At 42.4% G+C, this 14,585-nt stretch overlaps 1 protein-coding gene across 1 annotated transcript in view; it reads right to left on the bottom strand.

Annotated features, from left to right (window-relative positions):
- Positions 1-4,612: 4,612 nt before the first annotated feature.
- Positions 4,613-14,585, bottom strand: part of BAZ1B (bromodomain adjacent to zinc finger domain 1B) — a 2,173,382-nt gene continuing 2,163,409 nt past the window's right edge. Inside the window, exon 19 of the mRNA XM_044054836.1 lies at positions 4,613-6,881. Coding sequence (XP_043910771.1) covers positions 6,413-6,881 — 469 coding nt within the window. The 3' untranslated portion in view covers positions 4,613-6,412. The remainder of the gene's footprint in view (positions 6,882-14,585) is intronic.

The raw sequence follows: 14,585 nt of genomic DNA, 5'->3' as shown, positions 1-14,585 counted from the left end.
TACATTCGAAGTGGATTGCATGGTAGACAACTGGAACTCCACAGTTTTTTGGACATCTGCTAGTAAAGTACCCACCAGGGAATTTGAAAGTTCTTTAATCTAATCTCTCTGGAAACATGTCAAATGAGCTATACAGTTTGGCACACGAAAGAAGAATGGGGATTGAAGTGTACATCTACTTCCCCCATCTGTCCAATGCCCTACACTCCCATGTTAGGGGGGGTGAACACAGAAGCTCTCCTCAGATGGTTACTTTGTAGTGGCTGCTGCTATAACAATGGCATCTATGAATCTCCTATCTTTGGGGCAGCTACGATTGTTTTTTTAGGGATGGGCTCTGCCACATCAGGCTCCTTCCAAGCTATTTGAGTGAGAAGGCCAACTAAATGGTCAGGAGGGGAACACCCAGAACGTTGACAGGCATGGACACAAAGGCTTTGAGAACAGACTCATCAAAAGGAGCAGCTTTGGTGGACCATCCTCGAAGATGTTTCATCAATTTTAGGATGCCTCCAAAGGATACTTTTTTTTTTTGGGGGGGGGGGGGGAATCTTGGCGAGCCTTCTCCCTCATTTAAGCCTGTGTCTTCTGTGACAGACTCAGAAGAGTTGATATGCTTCCTTTTACAAGTCCTTTTCCAGGGAATGTCCCTGGAGACTCCCAAGGGAGATGCATCAGAATCGAAGACAGACTCGAAGTGAGAGTACTCTCAAAGTCTAATGGATCTGGCTGCTCCTGTCTATTAGAATGAGAGGATGGCACAGTCTTCAGCTGGAGTCTGGATGGATCTGAACTTAAGTGTACCAGACCTTTTTGCTCCAGCCAAGGGCCTTTCCATAGCATCAAAAGCAGACTCAGCTACTGCAGCCGAAGAAAAAACTGCTACATTAGAAACACTAGAAACCCTTCTGAACCCAACAGCTGAAAGCCTCGAGGATGACCCTAGAAACAAGCTCTGTTATGCAGAGGCCTTGAGCAGCAGTAACTGATCTGAACGTCTCTGAGTTGACAACCACTGGAGCCCCAACATAGACGTTCTGGCTCCGGGACCCTGCTAGACCCAAAAGCATTTGAGTAGAGCTATTAAGGGAAGATGTCAAAGCCGAAGTCACAAGCGTTGTCAACTCGGATGACAGTATCATGGGAAGGGTGAATCTGATGTACACAGCCTCAGGGAATGGAGATGGAGTAGGAAGCAGAGAAGACTCAACAATCAGGGTGGAAGGGACTGATCATGTTTCCTTCCTTGTGTGTGAAGCCAGGACTCCTCCGATATGAATCTGAATCCTCAAAAACCTCATCATTTGACCGACTTCCAAGTCTGAGAGACTTCTAGTAGATCGGCCAGAACTGAAGGAAGAAACTATCGAAGCAGACTTCAATGGGACTTTCTGTAAAATTGGGTAATGAATCCTGGGACTGATCAGTGCTGGTTGTCCTTTGATTTTTCTTTAGTTCTTTCTTTGGATCTCTCCTTCTCTCTCCCTTTTTGTCAGAGGAAGGGGAAGAGGAGGATGCCTTCAGGTCTGAGAAGGAAGGCAGCCTTTTCAAAATTAGTTGTTCTTTACATCCTTGAAAGCCTTTGGTGGCAAAGGCAGCAAAGATGTAGCAAGAAACTTGAGGGTGAGAAGGCCACAATCAGTATACACACAGTATGGGTCTTTGGGGGGGGTTCATGCCCAGAGGAAGAGCGCTTTTTAAAACCATAGGACATCAGAACTAAACACCTAAACTAACTATAAATGTGCTATCCAAGAAAAAAAATGCTATAATCTAAAACTTGAAATGCTATAAGCATAAATACAAACGCACAAAGATAAAACTGTACTAAATACCTACAGAAAACACCCTAATCTATACCAGTACACTAAATTTCATCTCTACTACAAAATTCTTTAAAAAGGAGAAGGAAAAGGCATCCACTTATGAACAGTGAAAGAGCTCTCAAGTCCATGGATCTGGTCTACACATGTGGCAAACGAGATCTGGGGGAATTCAGAAAGGTGAGGGGAACTGCGAGTAGGGGAGAAGTCAGCCATCAAATCCAAAGCTTTGGTACAAGGCGCAGAGGTCGGATCCGACTGGATCTAACAACCCACACACCAAACCAGAGAGAGAGATTGGATCTTTACATTCTGATATCTATAGCCCCTGATGCGTACAAATCTCCTACGCTTTTAAACATGCAAACAGATGAGTCTTTTCCCCAAAAAAGATACTTGCATTTTACCCTGGAATCCAGGATGATCACACTGATTTTTTTTATGTACTGTATTAATAGGCAGGCATTTCTTACAACATAGATGTGCTGACATCCAGGTGGGAGGGCATCCATCTGCCCTATAGGGAGAAAAGAGGCAAAACTCTGACGTCAGGCTGGATATCAGGACTTCTACTGCAAAAGTCCCAAATGTTACCCTACTGCAACATGAAAACATTGGGAGGTCTCTCCCTGCCATTCCTTTTATAGCATTGTCCTTGTCTCAAGACCTGTCTTTAAACTTAGTGGAATTATCTCCATATCTCTGAGAAGGGGTAGTTTCATCCCAAGTACCCCCCCTTCTTTGGGTACAAAATCTTTCACCATCAGCTGATTCTTTCTGTTAAGGCACATTTGTCAAAATCTTCAATATCAGATTTAGCCTGAAGATGGTCAAGACCCAAACAACTGCAGATAAGCCATGTTGACTTTGGTTTAGGATCCAGTACATTTACAATCCATCACAAAGCAAGCAACAACCAACAAAGCAAGTGACAGAAAAAGGGAATGAACACTAAAATGAACAGATAAAAAACATGGGAATGGAGCTGCCAGAAAATAACAGCTGCAAAGTAGAAGATTTTGGAAAAATGGTTAGCCATGGGAAAGTAAATAGCCAAAAAGGCAATGAAACACAGATGTTCACAATAGTCGGAGGCCATTTCCTTGATGCAAACTCAAGCAGCAACACGTCTGGAATGGCTGGGATCCGTGCTGAGCATTACAGGTATAGGGGAAGGAGTTAGAATCTGTGAAAGTTCTGATGCCAAACTAAGTTCTGCTGATTGAAGGATATGGGTGGGATCATGTCAGACCTCGTATTCCCAAGGCCAACAATCTTGGAAGTTTAAAGTGCTGCATGTGCAAGACTCCGCTACTTATTCCCCTGTAAATTTCTCTTTTAATCAAGCACTTGATGTCACTGACTGTTTATACTTGGTAAAAAGACATGAATATTAAGGCACTTGATAATATGTCATGTATCTGCTTAAATGACCATTCTTTTCTTGGGGATGCAGATTATAGTTTTAGGAGAGAGATGGCCCAATCTGGTAAACTCTATGACAACAAAACTGCTAAAGCAAACTGAAAATGTTCAGCTGAGAAATGGAACACTACTGAAATGAGAGTCAAATCACATTACAGAAATCAAAAATAAAAATAGCGAACATATGAAATGGCAATTGAGCTACCCGTAGCATACTGAACAGTACAGTACATAATTTTGTAATACAAGCAATAGTATCAACCCCTACTGTTATGTTATGACATTGTTCAGAGCAGAAATATCTTCTCAATAGAATACATCTGCAGTGAGAGTGTAGTCTCAAGCAGGTCCAGTACATAAATTTACCTAAATGGGTAAATACCAATAACTCCTTATAAAAGTCAAAATATGGTACTGAAAAAAACACTATGCTGGAATTATACCTTTTCATGCAGCAAATCCTTGTGATACTGAATAATTTTACTACTGCCGTGTTTCAGGTGTGCATGTGTGGACTACAGCTATGATAATAAACCTCACCTCTTCAAGTTTAATGCAAGTTACACAATGATAGCTTGTTATACTCAAAAACATACATGCTGACTGGTCAGGCCAACCAGCATGCCCATTGTAAATCAACCATATACCAATAGAAAAAAGTTTGTCTGCTAAAGTACCATTCGGTGGCAAGCTATGTAGAAATAGTGCAAAATCAGTACGTACTGAAAAATAAAAGGACAGAAATGTACCAGAATTTCCTTTTTTGCAATGCCCCTCCGTAAAGCTTAGCAGACTCTCCTAACTGTCAAGTATCCAAAACCTTGCAGAATATCCAGATTTTTTCTCCCATAGCAGCAATGGAGAATCTCTTTCGCCATTGCTACTCAAAAAGCAACAGTTATTCTTTTCTCCATTACTTTTATACTGTGCAAGCATGGGAACCTAACTCCTATACGCATGCACAGTACCACAAAAATTACGGAAGAATGACAATGTGGACCCACCACTATGGTGCTGTTTTACAAATACATTTAAGAAAGTTAAGCAATTTCCTTTTCAAACATTATATATAGTAATAACTCATTCGTGGGTGTGGGTATATATTTACTCATGGTTGGCTTTGTTTGATCACTCGGGCTTCACACTTGTGATCAAACACCTACCCTGGGTAAATCCTGATATACCCACACCTACTTGTTGGTCACTGATTAATTAATGCATATGCCTGCACACTCTAATTCCACTAACCAACTGATTTTCTGAAAACATTCTAGTATTCTTTGTGTAGTATATGTAGAATACATGCCATTTCATTACTGTTTGATGTTTTAGATTCTTAGTGGGTTGTGCTTCAGACACATGGATATTTTACACACACGTAATGCACTTTTATTTTTTAAACTCTGTATTTTATACAAGTTCTGCCCCAATAGCTTTAAGTGAGCTTTCTTGGGGAGAGAAAAAAGAAACTTAAAAATACACAACTCAGATTTCACTGCCTAAACATATATATATATACATATATATATTTATATATATGCTATACAAGTGTGTGCTATTAAAGGCACAAAATGTTAAAACAAGTTCAACAACCAATCCACGATGAAACTTTGGAAAGAAGTGGCTGCAGCAGAAGGTGGTCTCTTCAAATACCATAATAAAAATATGCCCTGCATTAGAAACTGAAAATACTGTGTCTTCAAAATGGGATGTTACTTTTACATTCCAAATATACATTAACAGGCTTAATTCTGTAAACTCTCAAAATATGATCAGCTTCCTATGACTTTCAATCTAGACTAAGGGTTCCTAGAGTGGTGAACAAGTACCAATTTCCCGCCTTTTATGTGAAAACTCAGGAGAAATGTGTATAAGAGATTATGCAATAATTTATTTCAGTTTACAAAAAGTTCTTGGGGTAAAGGTCACGTCACTGACCACTGTTTAATGCACAGTACAACGTCAATGACAAAAAAATACATAATTCTGAGTACTAGGAATTCAGACCAGTTAAATTTCAACTTAACATTCAAAATAGTGCTTTTTAATATACGACTTAAAACTGCTCAAGGGGGAGAGAAACAAATGTATACAGTCACATTATGTATTGTACAACTGCCAACATACAATGGAGTTACTTTACACGGCGTCTTTTATACAATAAACTTAAAAATGTCTCTAGGTTTTAAAAATGAAAAGTCTTCCATTTCTAAGTGCCCTTAGTACTTTCCCCCCCAAAGGTGGCTTTTCCTGAACAATAGGATAATACAGTGAAAGGGACTGTATTCTTCAACCTAATTTCTAAAGCCAAAGTAACAGCTCATAGGCACAACTGTCCAGCACTGGCTGATGTTTTAATGTCCTAATAACCAGTGACTGCTCTAATGCTCACCATCTGACGACACTTTGAAATGCTATAAGGCTGGACACCATTACCTGTTCTTCAGTAGACAGCTGTTATCTAATCTCTGAATGCAAGTTTTGCTGTATCCATTATCTGGCTTTCCCAGTGCATCAAAAAGAGATGTCAACAGCTTATGCCAGTCTGGTTATAGTTAACGCTGTAACTGTAAACATCCTTAATGACCAATATGCTTCCAAGATGCTTCCAGCAGTCAAAAACCTACATTTTAATTCTGTTTCAGGAACAAGTGCAACTCTGCAACACCATTAGACACTGGTACTCCATGAGTGGAATCCAGTGCCATAGTGCCTTTGGTGATGAACAGTTACGGTATCTTTTTAAACATGAAGAAAATCAGTCATCAGCTACTGTGAACTGCCAAAATAAAGGAAATTCCTGCATGGAAAACCAAAACACAAAAATGGAATCCAAATGTGGGTGTAAAATGTAGCTGTTCTGTGGGTTACAAGACTAAGAATGCAGAAGTCAAGATAAGCTGTCATTTGTCCTACATATTCTTCCTGTCACCATCTTTAACCTAAAATGGCTAAATGTCACTGCAGATTTTATATCACTTATTACCCCTCCCCCAAACCAAGTTTTTCACTGCAGACCAATCCAAACTCTGGGATGCTCTTCTCTGCCCAAAATGTGACAGCTGATCCAGTACATTAGATGCAGTAGAAACAAAAGAAAGACATGTTTTTGCAGTTTTCAAAGCAGCTGATATGCTGTTTTAGAAAAATGACTTTCTTCATATTCATTTCCTTCCCTTATGCCCACTGGAATGTTCATTTGTCTGGTCATCTTCCACACTTTCCTCCTCCTCTTCCATTTCCTCCTCCTCTTCCTGAACATTCTCTTCATTCTCCTCCTCCTCCTCCTCCTCTTCATCCTCCTCTTCCTCCTCCTCTTCCTCCTCCTCCTCTTCCTCTTTTATACGCCTGGTGGTCTGTCGTCTATGCTTTCTCCTCATATACGTGTAGTTGGGGAGATGCTTTTTTAACAAATCAACAAAACACTGTTCTGTCTTCTCCAAACAAGAAAGTATCTGGCTACCAGTCTGATTGTACTCTTCTGCATTGTTAAACACAAGTTTCATATCATCAATAAATTCATGCACTGAGTGGTAGTTGCGACACGTCAGCTTGTTTAGCATAGTCTGGAAATCCATTGGGTTGCTTATAATGTCAAAATAGTCTTCGGCATCCTCAACAGTCACAGGTTCTCTATTAAAATGGGGAAAAAACAACAGTTAACAGAAGCTTGCATCCATATATATATATATATATATATATATATATATATATATATATATATATATATATATACATACATATACACATATACACATACACACACCTACAACATACACATATGTACTGAAGAACGATCCTCCATTTTCAAAACAGTAACAGAAAATATTGCACATCCGACATTTCTCAGCTACTATGAATTTGCTTAATGCTGATACTTTTGCTCAATTTTACCTTTACTCAGGGGAATGGAATACTCAGAATTCTGGTGTAATTTCTAGGGGAAACGCAAAAGAAACATATCTCCATACCTGCGGATCTTAGGGGAAACGTTTTGCACAACTGTTGGGATTTACTCTTCTGATATTGCCAATTTGGCACAATTCTCTTTAGTTTCTACTGTTAGTGCTACAAATGCTTCTGAGTCAGACCAAGAGGGCTGCACCCAACACTTACACTCCAAGTTCAACCACCATACAAGCTAGTAAGCGAAACTTGAAAGAGAAAACACAATACAACGCTTACACAATTCAACACACCAGCAGTTTTCTGTAGTTTCCTCACATGCCTGTAATTTAATCATCAAGAAAACCTGTATGAAATCAGTTAAGTAGTTTATTCCAAGTTCTGATTTACTGTTCATGGCAATGTAAAAGAAGTTATGTCTTACCATAACGTTCCAACTGTATTGTTGATCCTCGTTCAGTCATTACGTATGGGTATCGGTTCAGACCTCGGAAAAGAGTTGGCCATTTTCCAAGCTCGCGTCATCTTCAAACTCTCGAGCTAAACTCTTACCCATAATCCCCCTCTCCCTGTTACCTCAGATTGAGTTTGCAAGTCAAAAGAAGGTAGAGGCTACCTCTGGTCAAATAACCTAAGATAACCAGATGGTGAGATCCACTAGAAGCCACAGGAGGGGGAAGGAGGGAGGGTCATAATGACTCAACGAGGATCAACAATACAGATGGAACGTTATGGTAAGACATAACTTCTTTATCCGATATTGTTGATCCTCACTCATTCCTTACGCATGGGACAGAGTCCCCAGCTACCTCTATTCCTGGGAGGCTCTCATGGAATGTCATTCCTGAGTACCATAGAACCGAAAGATGCTCTTCCCCTGGAGGCCAAATCCAATTTGTAATGACTGATGAAGGTATGAGGCCGTAGCCCAAGTTGCAGCTGCACAGATGTCATGTAAAGAAGCTCTGGCATGGAAGGCAGCAGAAGTTGCCACCGACCTTGCTGAATGAGCTTTCATGGTAGTAGGCAATGAGATATTACGTTGTGTATAAATGAAGATCACACAGTCCTTCAACCATCTAGCTAATGTGACCTTAGCAACAGCAGATACTAATCTAGGTCCAGAAAAGGCCAAATATAACTGGTCAGATTTACGAAAGGGTTTAGTCCTGTTTAAGTAAAAAAGGATTTGCCTGTGGATATCTAGGGTATGTAGGCATTACTCTCCTCTGTTTGAATGATTGGGAAAGAAAACTGGCAATTCAATGGCTTGATTAATGGACATTTCAGAGATCACTTTAGGCAGAAAGGATGGATTAATTCTCAGAGACACTATCTCTATGAAAAATCAAGTATGGACTCTTGATACATAAAGCTAGAAGCTCAGAAATACGTCTGGCAGAAGTAATGGTGACAAAAAAAGTACAGTTTTGTACCTACCATAAATGTACATGTCCGAGAGGTATGCATCTGCAGTCCTAACAAATGGGTTGTCCTGCCTCAGACAGCCCTTCAGTCGGCCGGATTCCAAAGTCTGGGTCTGGCCTCGGCTGATGTCGCACTTCACCCGACTTCACTGCGGCTGTCAATTGGGTATAAAGGCATCAGCCGACGCCATTTTCCTCAGTGTTTCTTGCCCCAGATGCCAGGTGCCCTCTAGGAAGGCTAAATTTGGATAAATGCAAATGATTCCAAACAGTAGACAGCAAACAAAAAATAAGCATGTATGTACATATATACAAACAAATACACCATAATAGATTCCCCCAGCTAGCTACAAGATGGGCAAATACCCTAGGAGTACCACAGAGGGGAAGGAGGGTGGGTAATCCTGACTGCAGATGCATACCTCTCTGACATCTACATTTATGGTAGGTACAAAACTGTACTATGTCCTTCAAGGATGCATCTGCAGTCCTAACAAATGGGTAGAATACCATAGCCAAACTGGGGGAGGAGGCACTAAGAAGATTATGGTGTAGTTGAGATCCCTTGCAAAACAGCAGTTGCAAAACCTGCTCGGGATCTGGAGTATAAAGGCAGATTATAATGCTTGGCAAATGTATGCACGGAGCTCCAAGTAGCAGCCTCTAAAAAGTCTTTGGTAGCCACTCCTCGTAAGAAAGCTGTAGTAGTGGCTGTAGCCCTTGTGGAGTGAGGTCTGATGTTTTCTTGAGTTGTCTTCCCATGAAAGGAGTAACAAAATCTAATGCAATTTCCTATCCATTTTGAGAGTGTCTGTTTTGAAATTGCTTTTCCTTCCATTCCTGCTGCATATGCTACCAGAAGCTGGTCAGTTTTTCTATTGTTCTTGGTTCTGTCCAGGTAGTAGCGCAATTGCCTGTGTACATCCAAGGTGTGCAGTAGTCTTTCCCTCCTGTTCTGTGGGTTGGGGAAGAATGTTGGTAGGTGGATTGCTTGGTTCAATGATACCCTGGAGACCACCTTTGGCATAAAAGTAGGGTTAGTTCTCAAGGACACTCTATCCTGATGGAAGATAAGGAAAGGCTGTACTGCCATTAATGCCTGCAATTCAGAAACCCTTCTTGCTGAAGTGATTGCAAGCAGGAAAGCAGTTTTCCAAGATAAGAACTGTAATTCTGCTGTTGCTGCTGGTTCAAAAGGGGGAAGTGTTAACTTTTCCAGCACAAAGTTCAGGTCCCATGTAAGTAGAGGTGGCTTCCTTGGAGGCTTTACATTTTTAATTCCTCTCAGAAACTGCCTGAGTAGAGGATGAGAGAAGACTGGAGGATCCATGTTGTATTCTGCTGAAATTGCTGATGCATGAATCTTGATGGAGGAGTAAAGACAGGCCATTGTGGAAAAGTTCTGCTAAATATTCCAGGATGTTAGCTATGTTAGCCAATGATACATTTTCTCCTTTTGCTGCACTCCAAATGAGGTATCTTTTCCATTTTGCTGAATAAGTCTTCCTTGTGGAGGGTCTACGAGCCTCCAGGATAATGTCTTTAACCCTCTGGGATAAATCTGGGTTATTTTGTTTCATGTAAGATTCCAGGCAGCTAGCTGCAGTGTTTTCAAGTTTGGATGCAGGATTTTGAAGTTGTTCTGTGTTAGCAGCAGAGGAACTAGAGGTAGAGGCCATGCGTGTGTCCGAGACATACTTCTCAGAAGCGGGTACCAATGCTGTCTCGGCCAGTCTGGAGCTATCAGTATGATCCTTGGGTGATCTTCTTTCATCTTCAGTAGCACTTTGTGCATCAAAGGTAGAGGTGGGAATGCATATGCTGTTAGGTTTTCCCAACTGAAGGATAGGGAGTCCACCTTCCAAGCAAGTGGGTGGTATGTCCTTGTGCAGAATTTTCTCAATTGGTGGTTGTGTGGGGATGCGAACAGGTCTATTTCTGGTAGCCCCCATTTCTCTGTAATGGTTTTGAAGATATCCGGATGCAGCATCCATTCGTGGGCATCCGTGGTAGTTCTGCTTAATGTGTCTGCTAATATATTTTCTTTTCCTGGCACAAATAAGGCCTGGAGCTGAATGTTGAGGTTCAGGGCCACATTCCACAGGTCCATTGCCATCCGGCATAGAGGGTGTGAATGTGTGCCTCCCTGCTTGTTGATATACCACATAACTGTGGTGTTGTCCGTCCTTATCAGCAAATGACCCTGTTGAAGAAACTGTCTGAATGTCTGAATTGCCTGTTTCACTGCCAGCATCTCTTTTTGATTTATGTGTATGTTCAGCTGGTCCTGTGTCCATAGGCCTTGTATACACTTGTCTGCCATGTGTGCCCCCCAACCGAGGTCTGAGGCGTCCGTGGTGATAGTCTGGCTTGGGTGAGGGCTGTGGAAAGGCAGTCCTTTGTTCAACTGACAGGCCTGAGCCCACCACAAGAATTCTTGCTTCAGGCATGGAATTATTGGAATTTGGGTTTCTAGGCTGTGCTTGTGCTGAGACCATAAATTCCTTAGGTACCATTGCAACTTCCTCATATGCAGTCTGGCATGTGGGATCAATATTATGCAGGATGCCATGTAACCCAGGGCTTGCAGGATTTTCCTTGCTGCAAGCTGGTTCTGCTTTGTTAATGCCTTGAAATAGAGTGGTAGTTGTTTTTGCTTTTCTGCTGTGAGAAATGCCATTTGATTTGATGTGTCCAGTTCTGCACCCAAGAATGTAATCCTTTGGGATGGTACCAGCCTTGACTTTTTTATGTTGACTGTGTATCCCAAGGCCTGCAGTAGGTGAATAACCTTTTCCAAATCTTTTGTTAATTTGATCTTGTTGTCCGCTTGTAGCAGGCAGTCGTCCAGGTATGGATAAATTTGAATTCCCTGAAGCCTGCAATGAGCAATTACTGATGCCAGGCATTTCGTGAATACTCTGGGCGCAGTAGATAAGCCAAAGGGCAATGCTGAGAATTGATAATGCTCTGATCCTGCAAGAAATATGAGGTATCTTCTGCAATCTGGTCGAATAGGGACGTGCAGGTATGCCTCCTTGAGATCTAGAGTCACCAGCCAAGCCTCCTTGCCCAGCATGGGAAGAAGGTGCTGTAGGGTCAGCATTTTGAATTTTGGAACAATGAGATATGTGTTGAGAGCGGACAGGTCGAGAATAGGCCTCCATTGGTTTTCTTTTCTTGGCACCAGGAAAAGTCTGGAATAAAATCCTTGTCCTTGTTCCATAGCCGGTACCTTTTCTATAGCTCTCATCCTTAGTAAGTGGTTGATTTGTTCTAGAGCGTTTGTCTTTTGGTTTGGTGGTAGGTTTGGCATTCCTCTCTTCCTTGGTAGAGTATGGAAGTGAAACCTGTAACCTTTGTCTATTGTCTGTAAAATCCATTTGTCTCCTGTAATGTAATGCCAGTTTACTGAAAATAAGGCTAGCTTTCCGCCTAAGGGTGCTTCCAGTTGTTCCCTGGTAGGCGGTATCAGAGCCAAGTCACTGTGACTGTCCTGTGGAAGTGGTAGTAGCTGGATCTGTGGCAGTACTTCTCTGGTTGTTAGGCTGCCACTGATGTCCCCTGTAGGCACCTCTGGATTGACCTCTGCCTCTTTAGCGCCTATTTCTGCCTCTCTCTGCTCTGGTGTCTGGAAAGGACCAATTCTTCGAAGGCCAATTTCTACTAAACCTAGGAGGCTGGACCTGTAAGAAGTCCTTGACTGTTTGGACAGATTTTGCTTTTTCCTCCACCTTCTTTAACACTTGCTGTGCAGGGGAGCCAAACAAACTGAGTTTCTCCATGGGTGCATCCAGGAGCTTTGACTTTACATGGTCTGGTAAGGATTGCTCTTTTAACCATGCATGCCTTCTGATCACTGTACCAGTCATAGCTGATCTAAAGGAAGCCTCCAGTGCATCATAGCCGCATTTTAAGGAATGATTACTGACCTGCTGAGTGTTATGTACCAAATCCTGAAGGGACTTACGGTCTATAGGTTCAGGAGAGGATAGTTTTTTTATTTAACTGATCTAACAAAATTCCTGATACTGAATCATGTGGAATTGACAGTTTAAAGCCCTAGCGAAAGAGTAGCAGAAGTATAAACTTTTTACCCCATCTCTCTAATGCTCTAGATTCTCTTTCAGAGGGAGGGTTTTTGGCAGTTGCTACAGCTTTGGGGCCTTGAGAAATAGTTTCAGGATCTGCAATAGGAGCCTTATACAGGTGATAATGTGTGTCTGGGACCCTGTAGTATCTGTCGGGCTTAGCAGGGGCCGGAGGAAGAGAGTCAGGGGCAGTACAAGCATCATTGAATGCATCATCCACAACTGTTAGTACTGGAGGAATGGCTAAAGGCCTATGCTGTGGCAAATGCAAAAAGGTCCTGAGCCGTTTCCTTGAATCTGAAAAATCCTGGCCCTGCCATTGAAATTGTTCCCTCATAGCATGCAAGGTTTCCCCAAAAGAAAATTCCTCAGGAGGAGAGGCAGAAGGAATGGAGTCTTCTGCGTCAGAATCCTCATATGGAGAATAAGGGCCTTCAGGAGGATTTGAGTTTTCTGAATCATCAGAAGAATAATCCGTAGAAACTGGTTCAGGGGGCTCTGCTCTAGGCCTCTTCTCTGGAGGGGGATGAGAGGCCCTGTCAGGGTGAGGTTGGGATCCCCTGATCAAAGAAATGAGATCCTCTGCCAGGCTAAGCATTTGGGAACTACAGCTAGGCCTGTGTGAGGGGGTTTTAGAAGGCAAGGCCTTAGAAGATTTAGCTGCTTTGGCCCTAGAGAAAGCCTTGATAGACATGGATGCAGGGGGCCTAGCAGCTCCACGTGCAGGAGTAGATATGTCCAAAGGAATAGTATCTGATAAATCCTGGGTGCCTGCTACAGCAGGAGAAATTTCAGTAGCAGATTCAGCCATGCTGTGTGAGGCCTCGGCTGCAGGAGGAATGTTTTCGGCCGAAGGAAGAACCGAGGACTCGGTTTCAGCCGAAACCGAGACACTCGCGGTTGGCTTAACCGTGGTTTCGGCCGAAACCGCGAGAGTCTGTCCTTTTCCTTACGCTTTTTAGCTAAATGCGAAGTCGGAGTCTCCGACGGCATTTTGTAAGCAAAAGCGGGACCAAAAAACTCCTCCGCAAACTCCGACCGACGTCTAAGTGTCCGTCGGTTGAAGGAAGCACAGGCTAGACAAGCTGCTACGTCGTGGTCTGGGCCTAAGCAAGGAAGGCAGTAAGAGTGGAAATCCTTATGAGGTATTTGTTTCCCACAAGTTAAACAATTATTTACTTTTTCTGACATCGGCTGAGGCAAGAAAGAGTCCCCAACGGGGTACTTAGCTTTTTAGAAGTCTTCGGTAGTAGAAAACTCTGGATCTGACCGACCGGCACTTGCGAACAGCTTCTGCTTCGGGCACCGCGCGGCAAGAAAGACTGAGGAAAATGGCGTCGGCTGATGCCTTTATACCCAATTGACAGCCGCAGTGACGTCGGGTGAAGTGCGACATCAGCCGAGGCCAGACCCAGACTTTGGAATCCGGCCGACCGAAGGGCTGCCTGAGGCAGGACAACCCATTTGTTAGGACTGCAGATGCATCCTTGAAGGACATCAAGGTTTTCCATGACAAATACTTGAGGTCGCAAGAAGAGGCTGGTTCGAAAGGTGACATTGTCAGAGCTTGTAGAGCTAATGATAAATCCCATGGTTGAATAGATTCTCTAATAGGTGGCTTCAGATGATTCACACCTTTTATGAAGGTCTTGCATAATTTATGGGACATAAGAGGAATCCTGGACACCCTCATGAAAATTAGAAATTGCAGCCAAATTAACTCTAATGGTAGAGGCCGACAGACCCGATTGAAAAAGGTTGACTAGATAGTCTAGTATTATCGACACTGCTGCTGAAAAGGGGTCTACTTGTTTATCTTTCAGCAAACAGGTAAAACTTTTCCACTTGCTCAGATAAGTGATTCTAGTGGAAGACTTATGAGAAGCAATGAGAATATCACGTACTGGTAAAGA

This window comes from Protopterus annectens, chromosome 13.part0 (genome assembly GCF_019279795.1).
Source record: "Protopterus annectens isolate FY-2018-M chromosome 13.part0, PAN1.0, whole genome shotgun sequence".
NCBI classification, from domain to species: Eukaryota; Metazoa; Chordata; order Ceratodontiformes; family Protopteridae; genus Protopterus; species Protopterus annectens.
This window is presented reverse-complemented; position numbering and strand designations above follow the sequence as displayed.